The following is a 16,946-nucleotide window of genomic DNA, read 5'->3' as shown; positions in this document are numbered from 1 at the left end:
GAGTGGGGCGAATGAGATTGGAATGGGCGGGAGTGAAATGTAGAAAAGTTCCCACATGATTTGATGCTCCTGCTGTATTACAATAAAACACAACATTGTGTTTTTCTAATAACTGAAAAGGTTATTGCAAAACCAGCGTCTGAGCACAGGGTGCAGGCACTGAATCCTGTTTTAAACACCTTGTGATGTAATTCAGAATAGGGACTGTTATTGTGTCATTCCTTGCTGTAGAGAAAAGTAAATATCATTCTGATATGTAGTAATATCAGAAAAAACAAGTATTATGAACAGCCATGAAAGTAAAACCAGGTTGTTTTTAAATAAAACTTTATAATTTTTTGATGGCTATATAATTCCATGTAGTCTGAATTATGTTTATTTAGATTATCAAACATTCCATATAACGACATCTCAAAGAAATTAATTAATGAATTCTAATTAATGGATCTCAAATTTTATTTCAAATAAGCAATGTTTTAAAAAAACTCAAATAAGTTTTGTTTGACTAAATCAATGAACAGAAACTTACTAAATAATATCAGGTGCAGACTGATTTCTTTTGGCTCTTAGCCTGTAATCCACTGTTGAGGTTTGGACATGTTTGGTTGCAGCACTCCTCTTTTAGCTAATATTAGCACTGATGCCCGTTCTCACATCAACATGTTTAACATTGAGAGGAGATAACCTGCTGTTGTGATACTCAAACTCTTTATGCATAATTAGCAACACCTTTAATCAATATACTGTTGTAATGTTCTTTGGTTTAAACTTTCTAAACAATAAGCCAAATACTGCTGTTTTAATAAGGCAGCTGAAATAATCATTTACTGATAAATTTTAAGTGACATTTGAGTATTTGAAGCCTGTTGCTATGGGATAAATATCTTTGTATTTATGATAATGCAATGAATAGTAAAAAATCGTAGCATTGTTACTTGACAAAATTACAATTTCGTCCTATTTTTTTTTTTTTTGCTATGCCCTTACTTGTCATTTTCATACATATAAATTCCCATAATCTCTATCTGTAATAGGTTAATTAGTGTTCTGTCTTTATGTTTCTTTGCACATTTTGACATTTTTGTGCCATTCTTTTAGTGCGGCATTAGTTTTGCCTAAAAGCGTCTTGCTACAGGCTTCTTTGGTCAAATGGTTCTTAGGTAGTTGAATTTTTTCTGTTGGTTGCATCGGTAGGGTTTGGTACAACTTGGTTACTTTTGGTATAAAAACGCTCCCTCCCTTCTCCCCCAGCACCCTCTCGCCTGGTGGCCAGTCAGGATTTTGGAGTAGCAAGTATTGCCATGGCAACTGGCAAACATTGATTGATAGCATTGCTTAGCTTTACTAATGTGTGATGTATTTGTGATGTGAACACAGAGTGGAATCGGTCTTCTTTCTGCTGCTCTGACTATTGGTGAAGGTATAGCGTTGAATGCAGTGAGGTGCTGAAGAAGCGGAAGAAGCTAATAGCGGCTAATTGCTGGCCGCTCTTTCTTCTCGCTAGGTACTGTACATACAGGCTGCCTGCAGCCGAGCTGCAGAGCATTGTCGCCACAAAAGTCTCCAACAACACAGAAAAAGAGTCGCCAGATTTATTACTAGTTGTTGTTTTGAAGAAAAAAAAAGTCATGAGGTGTCTGGAAAATTGACAGATATAGCGACAAAGACGATAAGTTGACAACAGAGCTTATTTCATCCTGATCACAGCCCTACTCACTCCCTCTGATCATCCCCACACTCGGCTGTCTCTTGGCTCCGACCACTTTGCTGGATTTTTTTTCTTTCTAGATTTGCTTTCTAGATTTGTGTAGCTTTCAGAGGGGGGTTAGTTACACTTTAAGTTTAAGTATTCTGGTCGGTGAAGACTTTTAGATTCCCTTTGATTGCTTGAAGCTTTGTAATTTTACTCCCCAGGAGCCTGAGAAACTCAATCCAGAGACGGTCCTCGGTTACATTCGGAGCATCGGCCTCTCGAGTCAGGAAATTAAGCTTCGTGTTATTGCAGGAGAGATGTGGAAACCTCCCACAGGGACTCAGTGGCATGACATCATTGTCTGATTACACACGCTAGCCTAGAGTGCAGTTTACCTTTGGCTCTCATTATTAGTACAGTGGTTGGCTAGATTGCCAGACAGCTGTTTCTCTTCAGTCTTTGTCATAATTCATGAATAGCTGTTAGAGAGCAGTGAAAAAACAAATCCACCAGTACCAATTTTAATCTACATTTCAATCCAGCATTACTCTGGTTGCTCATGGGTATTAGGTTGATATGTCAGCATTTTTAGACGGCAGTGTAATTCAGTGTGTGTGGCGTGTGTGTGCGTGTGCAGAAAGAGGGAGAAGGTACACTGATTTGAAAAGGCCAGGGTATTAAAAGGTAAAGCTTTAATCCAGATAGATGTACTCTCTCTCTTTTTTTCTTTCTCTCTCTCATGTCCTTCCTTCTATAACAAGCAGAACGAGTCTTGTTTTTAAATTTTGTGTTTTTGTGAAGGTCCGAGTATGGGTAGTATTAACTACAACATCAATAGAAACTATAAAATGTGATAAAAGAGGTAAGAGCAAACATGTGTCTCAACATGTGCTAAAAGCCAAAGAATAAGAATGTCTCTTAATACAAGTTTTAAAAGTGGATAATAAAGGGGCACTTCTAATATGTAATCATTCCAAAGAAACAAATAAAATATTCCTATGTTACCTGGCTCTGTGACAAAATAGACTAAACCAAAATCTGATAGTGCTGCGCTTATGTGATCCCTTGTTGGCGTTCGCTAACAGTCTAACAAGTTCATATTAGCTGTTCAATTAGTCAGGCTATCTGCTCTTGGAGCCAGCCATCAGTGAGCTGCTTAGCAGACCAGCTGCTACTAGTTGATATTTGATACCTGTATGTATTTTTTGTGATCATAAAGATTTCTGAAACGGCCAGTTTTTTTGTTTTCTTGTAACCTGGAGAAATATAAAACACAGACAGTGTTCAGTAACTGCAGGAAGGGCAGCACTGCCTTGCTCTATACTCATTGGAGAAAAATCCAGTCACTGCAGCACTATCTCTAGTTTTCCACTAGAAATAAACACACCAGTAGCAAATTGCAGAGCATAAAACTTTAGGGATTTTGGAAATCATAACTTTGGAGTACTGGTGCAGGATGACTTGTTTAAGGATTTGATTTTCTGTCTTTTTATCAGTAAACCATTGGTAACAGAAAAAAAAATGTGTTGGTGTGTGAAATATTATTTATGCTGCTGATAGTAGTTCAGTATTTGTGCCAGACTCGGTGCTTAACCTGGCGCTGCCGGTGTGTGTGTGTGTTTTGTATGTGTTTTGGGACCTGTCTTGTCTCTCATCAAGCATGCTGTTGGAGTAGACGCTGCAGCAGAGAGAAGAGAGAGTTGGAGAACGACTGTGACTACGTCATACCACCCGCTCTCATCTGTGCTCCCTTCTTTATCTTTGCACTTGCCAATTATGCCTTTTCACATTTATGTATCTCAGCCTGCTCCCCTTCCGCATCTCTTCCCTTTCACTTTGTACGCCAGCCTCTAAATTCCCCCGCTCTCATCCTCATTCATTTCTCCAGCCATTCACATCCCAAGCTCTCTCATTTCCACCAAATTGAATGTCATTCATACCTCCCTTTCAGACTCCTGCAGCCTGTAAAACAGATATTCAGGATTTCAGCAGCCATCCCCACACTGCAGATAGCCACATCACAGATATCACCACTGTGACAGACACAGCCTCGCTTTGAGTTCCTGTTAGCATAGCCATATTTGGACTTCCTCTGTGCCAACTCTGCAACATCAGTGTTTGCTAAGCTGGTGGACATCGGATGGCATTTGTACTGTGTGGTGCCATTTGGGAAATACTCGCATTATAACTCTTTCACACTTATCCTCTCTGACTTGTCTTGTCCATTTTCTCACCTCCTCCACTTCATCTTTCCTGTTTTCCTCGTGGACGAGAACTGCCAGATCCTTTTGGGCAGAATATGATCATGATTCAATAGAAACCGATTGCTCAACGTGTCCAAATGTGGGTTTGTTATGGTGCGCAAATAGTGTCTTTTCCAACTCTCCGATGCACTGGTTGAGAATCATTGAAAAGCAGACGGATCTGAATCACAAGCACCAACAGAGTCACACCTTCCCAGTAGAGTATCAGACGAGCAGCTGGATGAGTGCAGTGGAGAGTAACGTTGACTCACTGGCATATTGCATGTGGCAGCAGACCAGAGGAGGGGACGGAGCTCGCTGCATTAATCACCATCTTCATCCACCAGCCTGTCTTACAGGCTGACTCACTCTTCATTAGCAGCTTCAATGCTGGTGGCTCATTGAAGCCCTGACTACAAACCACGCTGTCATGTTGGTGCAAACTGCAGTAACTGCTTTCAGTTCAATTGAGGTTATCTGCGATATATACATTTTTAAAAAGTTGATTCGGTATAATCATGTAGACAAATTCAAAGTGAACTTCATACATTTCAATTTAGTTTTCAAACAGTGAAGTCAAGTTCGGTTTATTTTTCAAATAAGTAAAAAAAAAAAAAAAAAAAAAAGATTTCTACCTAGAAACAACCAGTCAGAGCTTTTTCTCCTGACTCTGTGTGTTGATTGTCTTCTTATCCTCACATTTACTTGCACTAATGTAAGTGCAAGTAAATGTTAAAAAAGTTTAACATAAATGGGGCTCTAGGTAAAGTCTTTCACTGCTTTTTGAATTTTTCCAAATACAAAGAGTGGCATTTATATGGGGGCCTGCATTCTCTGATGACACTAACTTAGAGGGATTGTCTTCAGAAATAATCTATTTAGTAAATAGGGCTCATCTATTACATCTCTGTATGGATACAGCCCTCTGTTAAAATGTTAAGGTAGGTTTTCTGCACTTTAAATCACTCTAAACACACGGTTCCTGTCGTGAAACATGGCGGAGGCAGCATCCTTAGATTAGAAAAGTATGACGGTGGATATACAGTTTTAACGGTAAGTTGTTTTCTGCCATTACCAATTTGACTTCACCTCCCATAAAATTCTGTCACACAACATCTAATTTCAGGAAGAGCAATTGACTTAGTCTTATTCACATCGCGTTAAGACACAACGACACCGCAGGAAGACATGCAATTTCCTCCTACAGGGATCAATATGCTGTGTCAGCCAGAAAGCTCCCACAGTGGACTGGCCCCCTTAGAATCTGATCCATAGTGCATAATTACGCCAAGGTCAGGAAAGCGAGCCATTTGCATATTGGTGCAGGCACCTTGAACTGACAAACGGGCCTGCCAACCAGGCAGAAAATTAACCAGTCAAGTCAAGTTTTTATCTTTGTGTGTATGTGTGTGTATCTTTTAAAGTTACTACCTGCACCTTTTCTGCTGTTTCATTTTGGCACAGACGTAGTCTTAGTAGGTGGCTAATTGAAAATGCCTGTACTGCTGTGACTCTCTTTGTCTTTGCATGTCTGTTTTTGTGTATTTGGGTCTTTTTTCATAGTTTGAGCCAGACGATTCACCAACATCCCCCGCTTTTGTTTTGGTTTTAGTTAAACATGACCTGTCTTACACTTATCAGAGTGGGTACCTTAGAGATTAGATGCTATTCACCTTGTGCAAATTGTAGTGAATTGTATGAGGAGCCTTAGGTTAATCTTGATTGAAATAAGTGGGAAATAACATGTTTATTACTAAACTTTTTTGACTCCTGTTAATGGTTCTCTCAAATGTGTGCATGCTATGTTTGTTTGTCTACAGTTAGGTGAAATGGAATAATCATGTCCTCCTGAGTTTGATATTTTGCCCCCACACACACACACTCATGTGCAGACTTTATTGCTGAATCATGACCTTCCTTGCTTCTGTTACACCGCTGAGCTGCTGACAGATTAAAACAGCTCCACTCAAACAGTACATGAGGTGGGACGCAGAATAAAACACATTTTTTACTCCTGACATGGGCAGATGGATAAATAAATGTGACTATCTGCAACAGCCGCAGTCTAGCTAAAATGAACATAAAGGTGAGTGAGAGGGCAGACATTTTCGGAGACACAGCCGTCACTAACAGGCTTGTTCATTTATTTATTTCAAGCTTTGCAAATAGGTCAGTCGTGAAATTCAGTTTAGTAAGAGCAAGAAAACTATCAGTTTAGCCGTTGCTCATTTGCAAATCTTCTTCTTGGTTTTGTTTTGATCGAAAATGTTCAGTCGATGTAGATTTTTCCATTGCAGAGAATGGTAATGCAGTGATTAAAAGTAAAGGAGACAGTTAGTATGCATATGGTCTGAAAGGAAAAGGCCATTGTACCTTCACTGAGGCCATTGATGTCATGTCCAGTAAACTGATCTGAAATGATGTTTTGTTCTCCAAATTGGGCACGTAGATCCAACTTGATGAAGTTTGAAAAGAACTGCAAAAAAGAATGGCCATATTTTGTCTATAAACGTTTTGAGGACATAAAAACATTTGTGTGCTGAAGACTGAGGACACCGTAGGTGCAGGATAAAAGCTTTTTATAGTCAGATCTATTGACTGTCAGGGAAAAAAGTACCTCTTGTGGATGAAATACCAGAGAGGAGGTGTTATGAGCATTGCTGGTGCATATTCAAGTGTTACTTGGACAAAGTCAGCAAAAGTTGTGACAGAACAGTAGTTAGGTTGTGTTCTGTTTTTTGGCTCATACCCTGTAAAGAAAAACACTTCAGTTTTGTACAGTGTGAAATCAGTCCACAGCTAAAGGCTGCTGCAATCCTGACTGCCAGCAGATTTATGGAATGATGTTTTAAAGAGTATTTGGTTTACCTTCACAAAACTTTTATTTTTGCCATTGTGACCGTTTTCTAAGTATTTGGTACAAATATTCACAGATTGCATTCTATAATCCCTTACGACTTTTAAACCAACCATGTAACAGAATGATATTGACGTTCCTGGAAAGGCCCTGTGAGTTTATTATAAACCAGATCAGAATTAACTCCAATATACAACCCTACAAACAAAAATAAGTGAAATTTCCTTCATAGAACATTTAAAATGTAATCTGTCATTTATGTCTCGTTGACAATGGATGTGATGATGTGAAGATGGGTGCATTTACATATTCTTTGTAGGTTGTTAAATGATATTATTAAGTGTGTCCTCTTCAATACAATTAAAATTTCTTGTGATTGATAGATGGAAACAATGGTTGTATAAATAGTTCATTATCTTTGTATCATCTTGGGTTTATGTAATACTGGTGAGAATTTGAAGGGGTGGATGTTGTATCTTGAAGGACAAGTGCTGTACATTAAAATCAAACTTAAGAGAAAAAAGGTGCACTCTTATTAGAAGAGTAAAGGTTAGCAGAGTATACAAATATAAAAACAAGCAGAAAAATGTCACATTTAACAACTTGTACTGAGCTATAAGCCAGAGTTAAAGTATGTTTTACTTACTAAATAAAAAGCAGTAAATAAAGGTGCCTGCTTGATATGCAATGGCAAGCCTTCCTTAACTTGGGACCAAAACTCAAAATGCTCTTTCACCTCTGAGTTTGAAGCATAAAGTAAAAGTCTGTAGTCTGCTGACTCTAGGGAACAAATGTGGCACATGGATGTAGGAGTTCATGTAGGTCAAATGGAGTGCAAGTGGTTAGCGGCCTTAAAACCAATACTGAAATGAATTTATTAATCAACAGGTGTCCAATTCAGCTCAGTTTATTTATATATTTTCAATTCTCAACAAATGTCATCTTGAGGCACTCTATAAAAATGTCGTTTCAGTCACAGATATATTCTAATTGACCTTAGTTATCAAACAGTACATTTAATCCAGTACATTATCCAATCTAGTTAATTAATTCATTAATCTTAAAGTAGCTAACCAGCCGTGGACCAGTCTGCTATCTACACTTTATTTGACTGTCAATATGATGATCTTTTTCTGAAAATCTGTGTTAGTTTTACACCAAATGTAATGGGACTTAAACCTTTTAACACCATCTGTTAAAATCATTCCTCTAATAACTTGGAGAGCATTAAGATGTTTTTTGGGGAATGTTTCTAAGTCATTTTTTGGAGGGTTAGACATTTTTGCCTGTTCTCTTTTTTTATTGTTAAATAATTAACACTGACATTTACTGAGGGAAATGAGGCTTGCAGTACTTTAGATGTTCTGGGTTCCTTTGTGACCTCCTTCATGAGCTGTCAGTGACATGTTAAAGTAATTTGGGTAGGTCAGGCTCTTTTACTGTATAGATAATATCTCACTATGGCTTAATGGAGTCCCAAAGGTTTTGAAATGACAATGCAATACTATCCAGGCTAATCCAGATCCAGCAATGTTTATCTCTCATCTATTCTTGGATTTGTAGACTTACTTTTTGAGAGATTTTAGCCTATGTCATGTCAGACAGGTTGTATTTATTTATTATTCAGTTAAGCGGATTCTTGATGGGAAATTAACTCAGGTTTTCAGAAGATGTGGTTTACCTGAGTTAATTAATGATTTAACGTGTCCATTTTCCAGAGAGGGCCATCTTGGTTCAGATACACTTTACCTCATTAAATGAAAGGATATTTTGGAAAAGATATTTTGGTTTTGCTCAGAGATATTTTGTTTTTTCTTGGTCTGATAATGTACCATCTAGCACAAAAAAAAAATCCTGTTTCTGTTTTATTCCAAGTTTTATTTTTTACTTGTTTTACTTGCTTATAGTCACCCTACTTAATGTCATGTCGCTTACTTCACCTGACACCTGCTCACCTTTAGCATTAGTGCCTCATTTGTTATATTGATTTCCAGTCTTTTCCCACAGCCATAAACATAAACATGCATCGCTTTTTGCTATTACTGACTTAAAAATGGGTTTTAAATGAAAAACGTAGTGCTGCAGCTTTCATATGTCTATACATCTGTAAAGAGTGTGCTGTAATGCACTCTGGCCATTAGTTTTTAAAAAGAAAAGAAGCTCAGCAAATGCTCGACCAGCCACAAGAAATTAATGGTAATCTAAAGAGGGGCGTGGGTGGCTTTCAGTAACTGTAGGTTCTGGCAAACAAAGTGAGAAACGATGACTCTCCACTCTTGCAGTTTACTTTGCTCAAACTCCTGGTGCCTGTTGGTGTTTTTTTATCAGAAGGAGAGGCGTCAGTGTTCATACCACAGCAGAGAGGCAGATTCATACAGTAGAGTCCTTCCAAAAGTCCTCTATCTCTCACTCTGTCACACACACGCCTACAAACACACACACATGCCATCAAACAGTTACAGCCACATCCTTAATTATTCAGTCACTAATTACCTCTGCAACCACTTACATAACTGATGTCGATTTTGTAAAGGGAGGGAAGAAAATGCTTGTGAGGAGAGGTTGCCGGAAAAAACGAGCTTTGGAGAGTTTCAGCTGGCCGATGTGCTGATGCAAGTTTTCTGCAGCTTCTGAAACTACTTGACAGAACATTTCATTTGAAGAATATATAAATTTGGAAAAGAGGAAACACACGCGCATACAGTGGTTGTAAAAATGTCTCCTTCTGATTATGTGACTCGAATCTGGAGAGTTACTGACATTCAAAAATTAGGATCCCACTTCAAATATCCAGGTCTTTATTAACAAATGATCACATACTGATGTTTATTCTTCTACTTTTTAAGAATGGAAAATTATGTAATCCTACTTTGACAAAAGAATAACCTTGTTTTACCCATTAAATAAAAGAAATAAACCAAAAATTTGCTTTCTCAATGAGGAAAACGTTAATGCCCCATGCCTTCTAATAGCTAGTGTGCTCCATTTTGCACTTTCAACTTGCAGATGTTTAAGGGGTTTTCTGCATCTCCAGCCCATTCCCAATGAAGACATGGGTTTAACTCTGCCACTCCGGGACTATCCTTCTCTTATTTCTCAGCCAGCCTTTGTTGGACCTACTGATATGTTTTGGGTCATTGTCTTGTTTCAGGATCCCGTTTCATCTTTAGCTTAAATTTTTCTTACAGCCCCCATCACAGGTAGATCTCATGGTAGATTCCTCTACCGAATGTCACTAAGCTATAATACTTCCACCTCCATACTTCACATTGGCATGTAGGTCTTTCCTAAGAATGCTGTGTGAGATTCTCTGATGTTTCAACAGTATAAGCCTCCTACACAATGCTGAGTAATGATTTGTTGTCAGATTTTACAAAAACTTTCCTGAAGTACTCAGCCTTAGCTGAATACTTAGTTAAATTACTTGAAATTCTGAAATATTATTCAAGTTGAAATACATTTTTGTTCTAATATGTAGGAAAATCACAAGTTTTTATATGACATCCTGAGTCCAGAGCTCAGAATGTCAGGAATACATCAAGTGGAGGATTCTCTCTGCTTCAGACACAATTATTTACAGTATTTCTTTTTCTGTTTTTATCCTCTCACATTTTCTGGTTATTTTTTCCTTGCTTTGTCACTTTAAACTGTAAGCTTCATCGTCATCCATTGTTCATGCCTTTTTTATAACAGAAAAGAGCCTGGCTGACTACCTATTAGAAATCACGCTGCGGAAAAATAGAAAGCTGCCCAATTTGAAGATGCCCTTTACTTGACATCTTAGCTGACTCGCAATTTGCAGACTTTTCTTATGCTGCATTTCAACTCCATGAAAACTTTTTTCTTTACATCTTACATTTTCTTAAGATAACAATAAAAATTGGAAGATACATGTATTTTTACATCTTTAACTACCGTGATAGGAAATCTATAGTTTTCAGAAACTGGGCCATTTCTCTTTGAAACAGGCCTCTGAGTATTTTTACTCCCTCTGTTCTCCCATCAGATATTTAATCTGCACCATCTCTCAAAATCTCTAAGCTTGTTGTTTTACTACAGTATTAGTTGTTACAACTTGTAAACACAAAAATTAAACTCAACTTTCAATCAGCTTAGACTACAGCATGGGTAAGCTGGAGGGGTAAAATCAGCCCCTCCATGAAAACAGTTTGGATTTTGCAGCATCTGTATTTCAGTCCAGTCGCAAGCAAAAACATAAGCATCCTTGTAAGCTTGGGTATTCGTAACAGACTGGCTTATTAGCTGCTTCAGATTGCCCATGGCTATCTTACTGGAGCTTAATGCTTAACTGGTCCCAGCATTACAGGAGGAAACTAGAAGGAACCAGGCTTTTCCGGCGCTGTTGCAAATCTGGCCATGTTTCTAAAATAAAATTAGCTAATTTGTTTTTAAGTTTGTTTTAAGAATGTAAAACTGTTCTATTTTCTTAGTTCCTCTTGGACTCTAGTTTCAGCCTTTAGGCGACCAAGAAGCACCAGACAAATGTGTGTGGATGTTGCTAATAGATTTTAACCTTGACATCATTTATTATTTATCTTGGTTTGCAAACATTCTCACCTTAGCTCACACTTGCCTTTTTCCTACAGAAAAGTTGAATGTTTAACTAGCAGCAGGCGAAAGCTTCGGATTGTGGATGACATTTTCCTTCTTTCACACATGACTGCAGCCTAATTTACTCCACCGACACCACTGACACATTTGTTGGTACGACTTCCATTTTTTGGTCTCTTGTTTCTAGTGACACAGACAACTGCTGGGAGGAGGTGTAAGATCTGTCTAAGGGGTGTCTGGGAAACAAACTGGTTCCTAACACCTTGTCGACGATAGACTTTCCACTTCCACATCCATTGCACATTTGATTACTGAAATAGTATGCTTATTTATTTATTTTTTAAGATTGTAATGAGGAAATATCTTAAATGAAGATAAAGCTGTCTTAGTGTCTTTACTGTGATGACAGAGTTTACCTGCTAAAACAAACCGATTACATCTTGAACAGCTTTTACAGTATTATGTTGGCGTAGGATGGTTAGTGTTACTAAAACCGCAGTTTAGCCTTCATGGTGCGCCCTGAAAGTCTACCTTTCTCACTCTTTCTCAGCCTGATCAGGCCAAAAAAACCTATCTTGACATGTTATAGATGATGCAGTTTCCTTTTAGATTGCCTCTTTCTGTATATCTCCATGCTTACTTCAGTTTGAACACCTTCCTGAAAGCAGTTAGTTTGAGAGACCGGTGACTGAAGAGTCTTACTACTTTCATCTAATAGTATGGTGCATTTACTAATAAGAAAATATTAGTACATTTTCAGTATATTTCCATAAACTAAATTTATACACATCACAAATAAGTGTGTGCAGCAAAGACTGCTTTAAAGAGCTGCTGCAATTTGTCTGAGTCATAAATAGTTAGATTTAACTAATAAGACTGGATATTGATAGTGACCCAATAGAAAGATAAGAGGTAATTGGTTAGAAACCAATGTTACTATCTTGGTACATGCTCTCTGATATGTGCATGCTTTTCATCACCTTGCTTAAGAAACTGCTGGAAAATATCTGTACTTCCACATCTTTATTTGATCTGGCTTAATATGATTCATATAAACTGACTCCAAAATGCACTCATATGAAGACTCAGATTTATTTGTTCATCCACTCACAGCGTGACACAAAAACAAATACACTCCACATGGGAGCTTTCTACAGTATTTGTTAACATTTGCAACAGTCGCAGCTAAATTTAGCAGCATGTCATCATGGCATCAGTTTTCTTCGGGCTTGCCCAGAGCCTTGGTGGACTGGGGTTGGTTGAGCTGGGTGTTGCTATGTGTTCACTTGAACATCACCTTTCATCAGCATGGGCCTTGGTCGCCATCCTTAATGTGTCAAAACCAATCTGGGATGTGAACAAATACTACAAATGCCTCTGACATCATGGAGTTTCCACTGCTGCGCTCAGTTCAGCTCAGCTCATGGCTCACGGCTTGAATGTTTCACATCGCTGGCTGACGCACAGGGGTTCCCCACCCACTGCCCCTCTTTGACCATACATGTCATCCAGATCTGCTGTTTATGTGGAAGGACATCATCTTACATCTGAAAGGTGCAGTCACATCACATAGGAGCCATAGAAGTAAGCAAGAGGGTGTTTTTTAGTACTTGAGTTAGAGAAGTGCAAGTACTAAAAAATATTTAATCCACTGGACAAACTCTTGATGAATATAGATTGATTTAGGACAGAAAATTCTTTCTGGATGGAGTGTGTTAAACCTGTTATGTATTATTTTTGGTAAACTGTGCTGCTCACTATGTTGGTGGGTTCCAGTGATGTGTTTCTTGGAACCACGCCATTCCCATCAGAGTTCCAATTTACTTGAAAATTAAAGTAAAAAATTGTCGAAGCTGGAGCAACACAAACAGTCAAACCACTGTAAAATATCACAAGGTTTCTAAATAAACATTAGCAAGAAAAGAAAATATCCACTTTGTATTTGGTGAAATAAGACGAGTGCAGAGAAATAGTTTTTTTAAACATACTTATTATTTTCTATAAATTATACAAACACATTATTTTATAGCTATTTTAGTTATTAAAAATCATAGGAATGCTGTTGTATGTTATTTTAGCAAAGAATGTTCTTTGCTTTACTAACTTTTATAATTTATTTATATTGTTGTTTGACTCATTGAATTTATCTTTGAATTCACAGCTTCAAATTGAATTTAAAGCTGCATATGTGATTATGTGTGAGGCCCTTTTCTATGTGTTTCCCGTCAGCAGAATAATCCTGAAGTATTCCTGGGGATTGCCTCAGAGGTTTCCTTTCCTGTGTCATATCTCTACAGCTGTCACTCACATGTTCAGCTGGTCCTTAAATATCAAAGGATTTCTCGGGTCACACACCAGATGTCCTTTAACCCGTCTTTGATAGACAGCAAGGTACTATGTCCATCTTTGGCCATCATATGTGTGCTAGCAGCTGTCAATGCAACTTATAAAATAATTATTTTGGATATTAATTTTAACAGAAAAGCAAACACAATAACAATCTGTTTACTCAGGCAACTGCTGCATAGCAGAGTGTTCAGTTGTTTATTATATGAGTGTTATGAAACATTTTGAGAGCAGGATTAGGTTTTCCATCACATGCTCACACGGGCATCCGGAACGAGGTTATACGACACTTCTAACTTTAGTCTCGTCTTCTCTTCTGCTTTTAATAATCCAGTTGGTCTGTTTAGTAGGAATGTAAAGCCTCCTATTTATCACCTGCAGACATGTAAGGCCCCAGAATCACCTGGATATTCTGTGCCAGACAAACTCATGTAACACCAAGACGAACTTAACCACCTCAGACACCGATGGAACTTTCCTTACTTCACTGCAGAGCTGCAAAATTGAATACGCCCCCGTCAAAATGACAGGTTTTAATGATTTAAGTACACGAGGCCACAATAAATCACTTCAGAACTTTATTTATCCATACAATTAAGCTGGAAAACACAATTGTTAGGGAAGAAATGACAAAAACCTAAAACTTGCAAACCCCACTTGGATAATCCTTTGCTGAAGCACGCATCTTGTTTATTGGACATTTATTTATTTAGAATTTATTTTTGTCTATTTTGTTTAATCACACAAACTTGGCCTTTTTTATGCCTTTGAGAGGCTTTGAGCCTCAGTGGGAAATATGTATAAAAAAGTACAGCTCTGATTTCTTCGAAGTACTAAAGGCATCTGCCTTACGACTGTGTCCTGTGGGAAAATGCTGACATTGGAGTGAGATCCGGTTATTAGAAGATATTCTGTCCTAAATAGAAACCAGAGACTGTAATTGAGACAACCTTGGCTTTTAAGTAAAAAAAAATAAAATAAACATTCTCACAAAATATATATTTTTTAAATTTAAAGACTTATGTTTGCAGGTAACTCATTAGAGTGTTTATGAGTGCATGGAACCATCAGCAGGTCTCACTGACCCAGTGTAGGAGTCTTGACCTTGAGGAGAGTGTGGCAAGTAAACTTATCCTGACGACCGCCAGGAATGAGACATCATGTCCGGCCTTTCCTCAGAGCAACATGCCTGGAAAAAGATAACACACACACACATACGCATATGTGTGTTTATGGGGGAAAACCCTTTGAAGGGAGCGTCTGACATGCTGTGGGGTCCAGCAGGGGATGGAAACCAAAACCTCATGTTTGCCAAGAGGGATTGAGATAAAGTAGGAAGAACTGGTTGTGTATTATTCACAGATTTGAAAGTGTGATGGGAAAATTTGCCATTTTGTTTGTTTCCACAAAATTCCTATGTACTATTAGTTGTCTAATAATTATTCACACACAGATACTCTCATAAAAAAGCCAATATCTCACTTATGCATAAAAAGATTGTTGCAGGAAGGAAAGAAAAATTCTTTATTTTGCTCAATAATTTGAAATGCAGATTACCTGTTAGGACTGATCAATGCAATGTTGGGTTGTTGTTGCATGGCTGCATCTGTGGCTTCAATTTCTCTGTTTTTGTCTTGTTAAATCATCCTTTATTAGTTTTGCTCAATTTTCTTGATGTATAAATATCTGTGTTCAGACGTCCTTGCCACCTGTGGTCGTGCAGCATAAGGTTTGAGCATGTACAGCACACAGGCAGGCAAACACACATCTAAATAGGTTACTAACGTGTTGTTTGGTGTGAGACTGCAAACTGAATCATCCTGGGTTCTCTGGCACATGCTTATGTGAAGCTGTTGCATGGTGGTAATTAGTGGAAGCAGGAAGGTGATAACAAGAAGGAGCCACACGTTTGCAGCTGAGGTGTCACTGCCAGCATGTCGCTCAAAGTCCCAGCCACACCTTTCGTACCCTCTCACACGTCCCCAGGCAGATCCTTTTAAATACATGCACATGTACCCGAGCTGCAAAAAGTTAAACAAAATACTTCCCAATGACACTATTTACATATTGTGTATAGACTATATGCCCAACATAACTTTTCTTGTTACTCCTGTTTCATGTTCTTCCTTTGCCTCCTTCTTTTCCTCTTCCTCCTCTTTCTCCTCCTCCTCCTCCTCCATTTACAGTCTGACTCATCGTATCCAAAAGGTGAGATGCTGCATTCAGTTGGTTATTTTTGTCTTGCTACATTTTAGAAAATTGAAACTTTCTTCAATTTTCTTTTATCGTGTCACTTCCAATTTTGCCTGTCAATTCTTCTAGCCCTAAACAATGAGCCTAGATCATGATGTTCTTTTTTAAAGTCTCACAATGTTTTAGTCATTTAAAGAATTTAAATTAGTTTTGTGTTGAGTCAAAACGATAAGTGAAGACTTGTAAAAAGTACTCAAGAAATATTGCAAGGTAGTTTAACCTCAAATGTGCTTCCTGATATGTGAAATATCACACTCATCACCTAAGCTGTGGTGGTCTGTTGTGTGTGGTATATCAACCTTTATTTTTTAGCCAGCCTGTGTTTTGACAATTGTAAAATCTACCACAGCTAACACATGCCATGTACACCAAGCGTGTAAATCAACGCAACTTCCTCTCAAATATCTTAGTAAAGATCCAGTATTAACATCAAACAATCTTGGTGCTTGGTGGATCTTTTATTTAGAAAAAGTACGTTCAATGGTGAGGTCAAGGAGAGATAATGTTCCCAGCTACATTGCAGCACAACACTGAATTTCACCCTGACACACAAAGCTCAGACTTGACAGGACTTGATTTGATACTAAATTCTCCTGGTTTGTTTTGACCAATGTAACAAAACCATACCTGGAAAACTAGGAAGCAGCTTCATCAATAAAATCCCAAAAATCCAACCTAGTGTTTTGCAATTATGAAGGGTTCAAGGGACTTACTGGCCTTCAAACACTGCTGACTGACCGTTGGCAGGACCGGTTAACCTGACTGATTCCGTCACTGTCTTTGACAACTCATTAAAATAACTTTTAAACTTCAGGAATGATGTGATGGGGAATGTAATGATTTTGAAGCTGTGACCCTGACTATGCCCTACCTTAAATGGGGGAACCGACCTGTTTCCACTTGTGATTGAAAATCAATTAATCTAAATGTTGAGTCTTTTTCATCAGACACAAGAGGGAGTCCTGCAGAATACTGCACTTAG

The 16,946-nt window shown here is 38.1% G+C and overlaps 1 protein-coding gene across 2 annotated transcripts in view; it reads left to right on the top strand.

The window, feature by feature from the left end:
* The window catches only part of ece2a (endothelin converting enzyme 2a), a 73,998-nt gene that overhangs the window by 18,778 nt on the left and 38,274 nt on the right, over positions 1 to 16,946 (top strand). Inside the window, exon 1 of one of the 2 annotated variants that reach the window (XM_028021831.1) lies at positions 15,203 to 15,919. The exons of the other annotated variant lie outside the window; for it this stretch is intronic. Within the exon in view, the coding sequence (XP_027877632.1) occupies positions 15,829 to 15,919 (91 nt within the window). The 5' untranslated portion in view covers positions 15,203 to 15,828. Of the gene's footprint in view, positions 1 to 15,202; positions 15,920 to 16,946 lie in introns of those variants that run through there. 2 annotated transcript variants of the gene reach the window in all.

Source organism: Xiphophorus couchianus, chromosome 6, assembly GCF_001444195.1.
Source record: "Xiphophorus couchianus chromosome 6, X_couchianus-1.0, whole genome shotgun sequence".
NCBI classification, from domain to species: Eukaryota; Metazoa; Chordata; class Actinopteri; order Cyprinodontiformes; family Poeciliidae; genus Xiphophorus; species Xiphophorus couchianus.
This window is presented reverse-complemented; position numbering and strand designations above follow the sequence as displayed.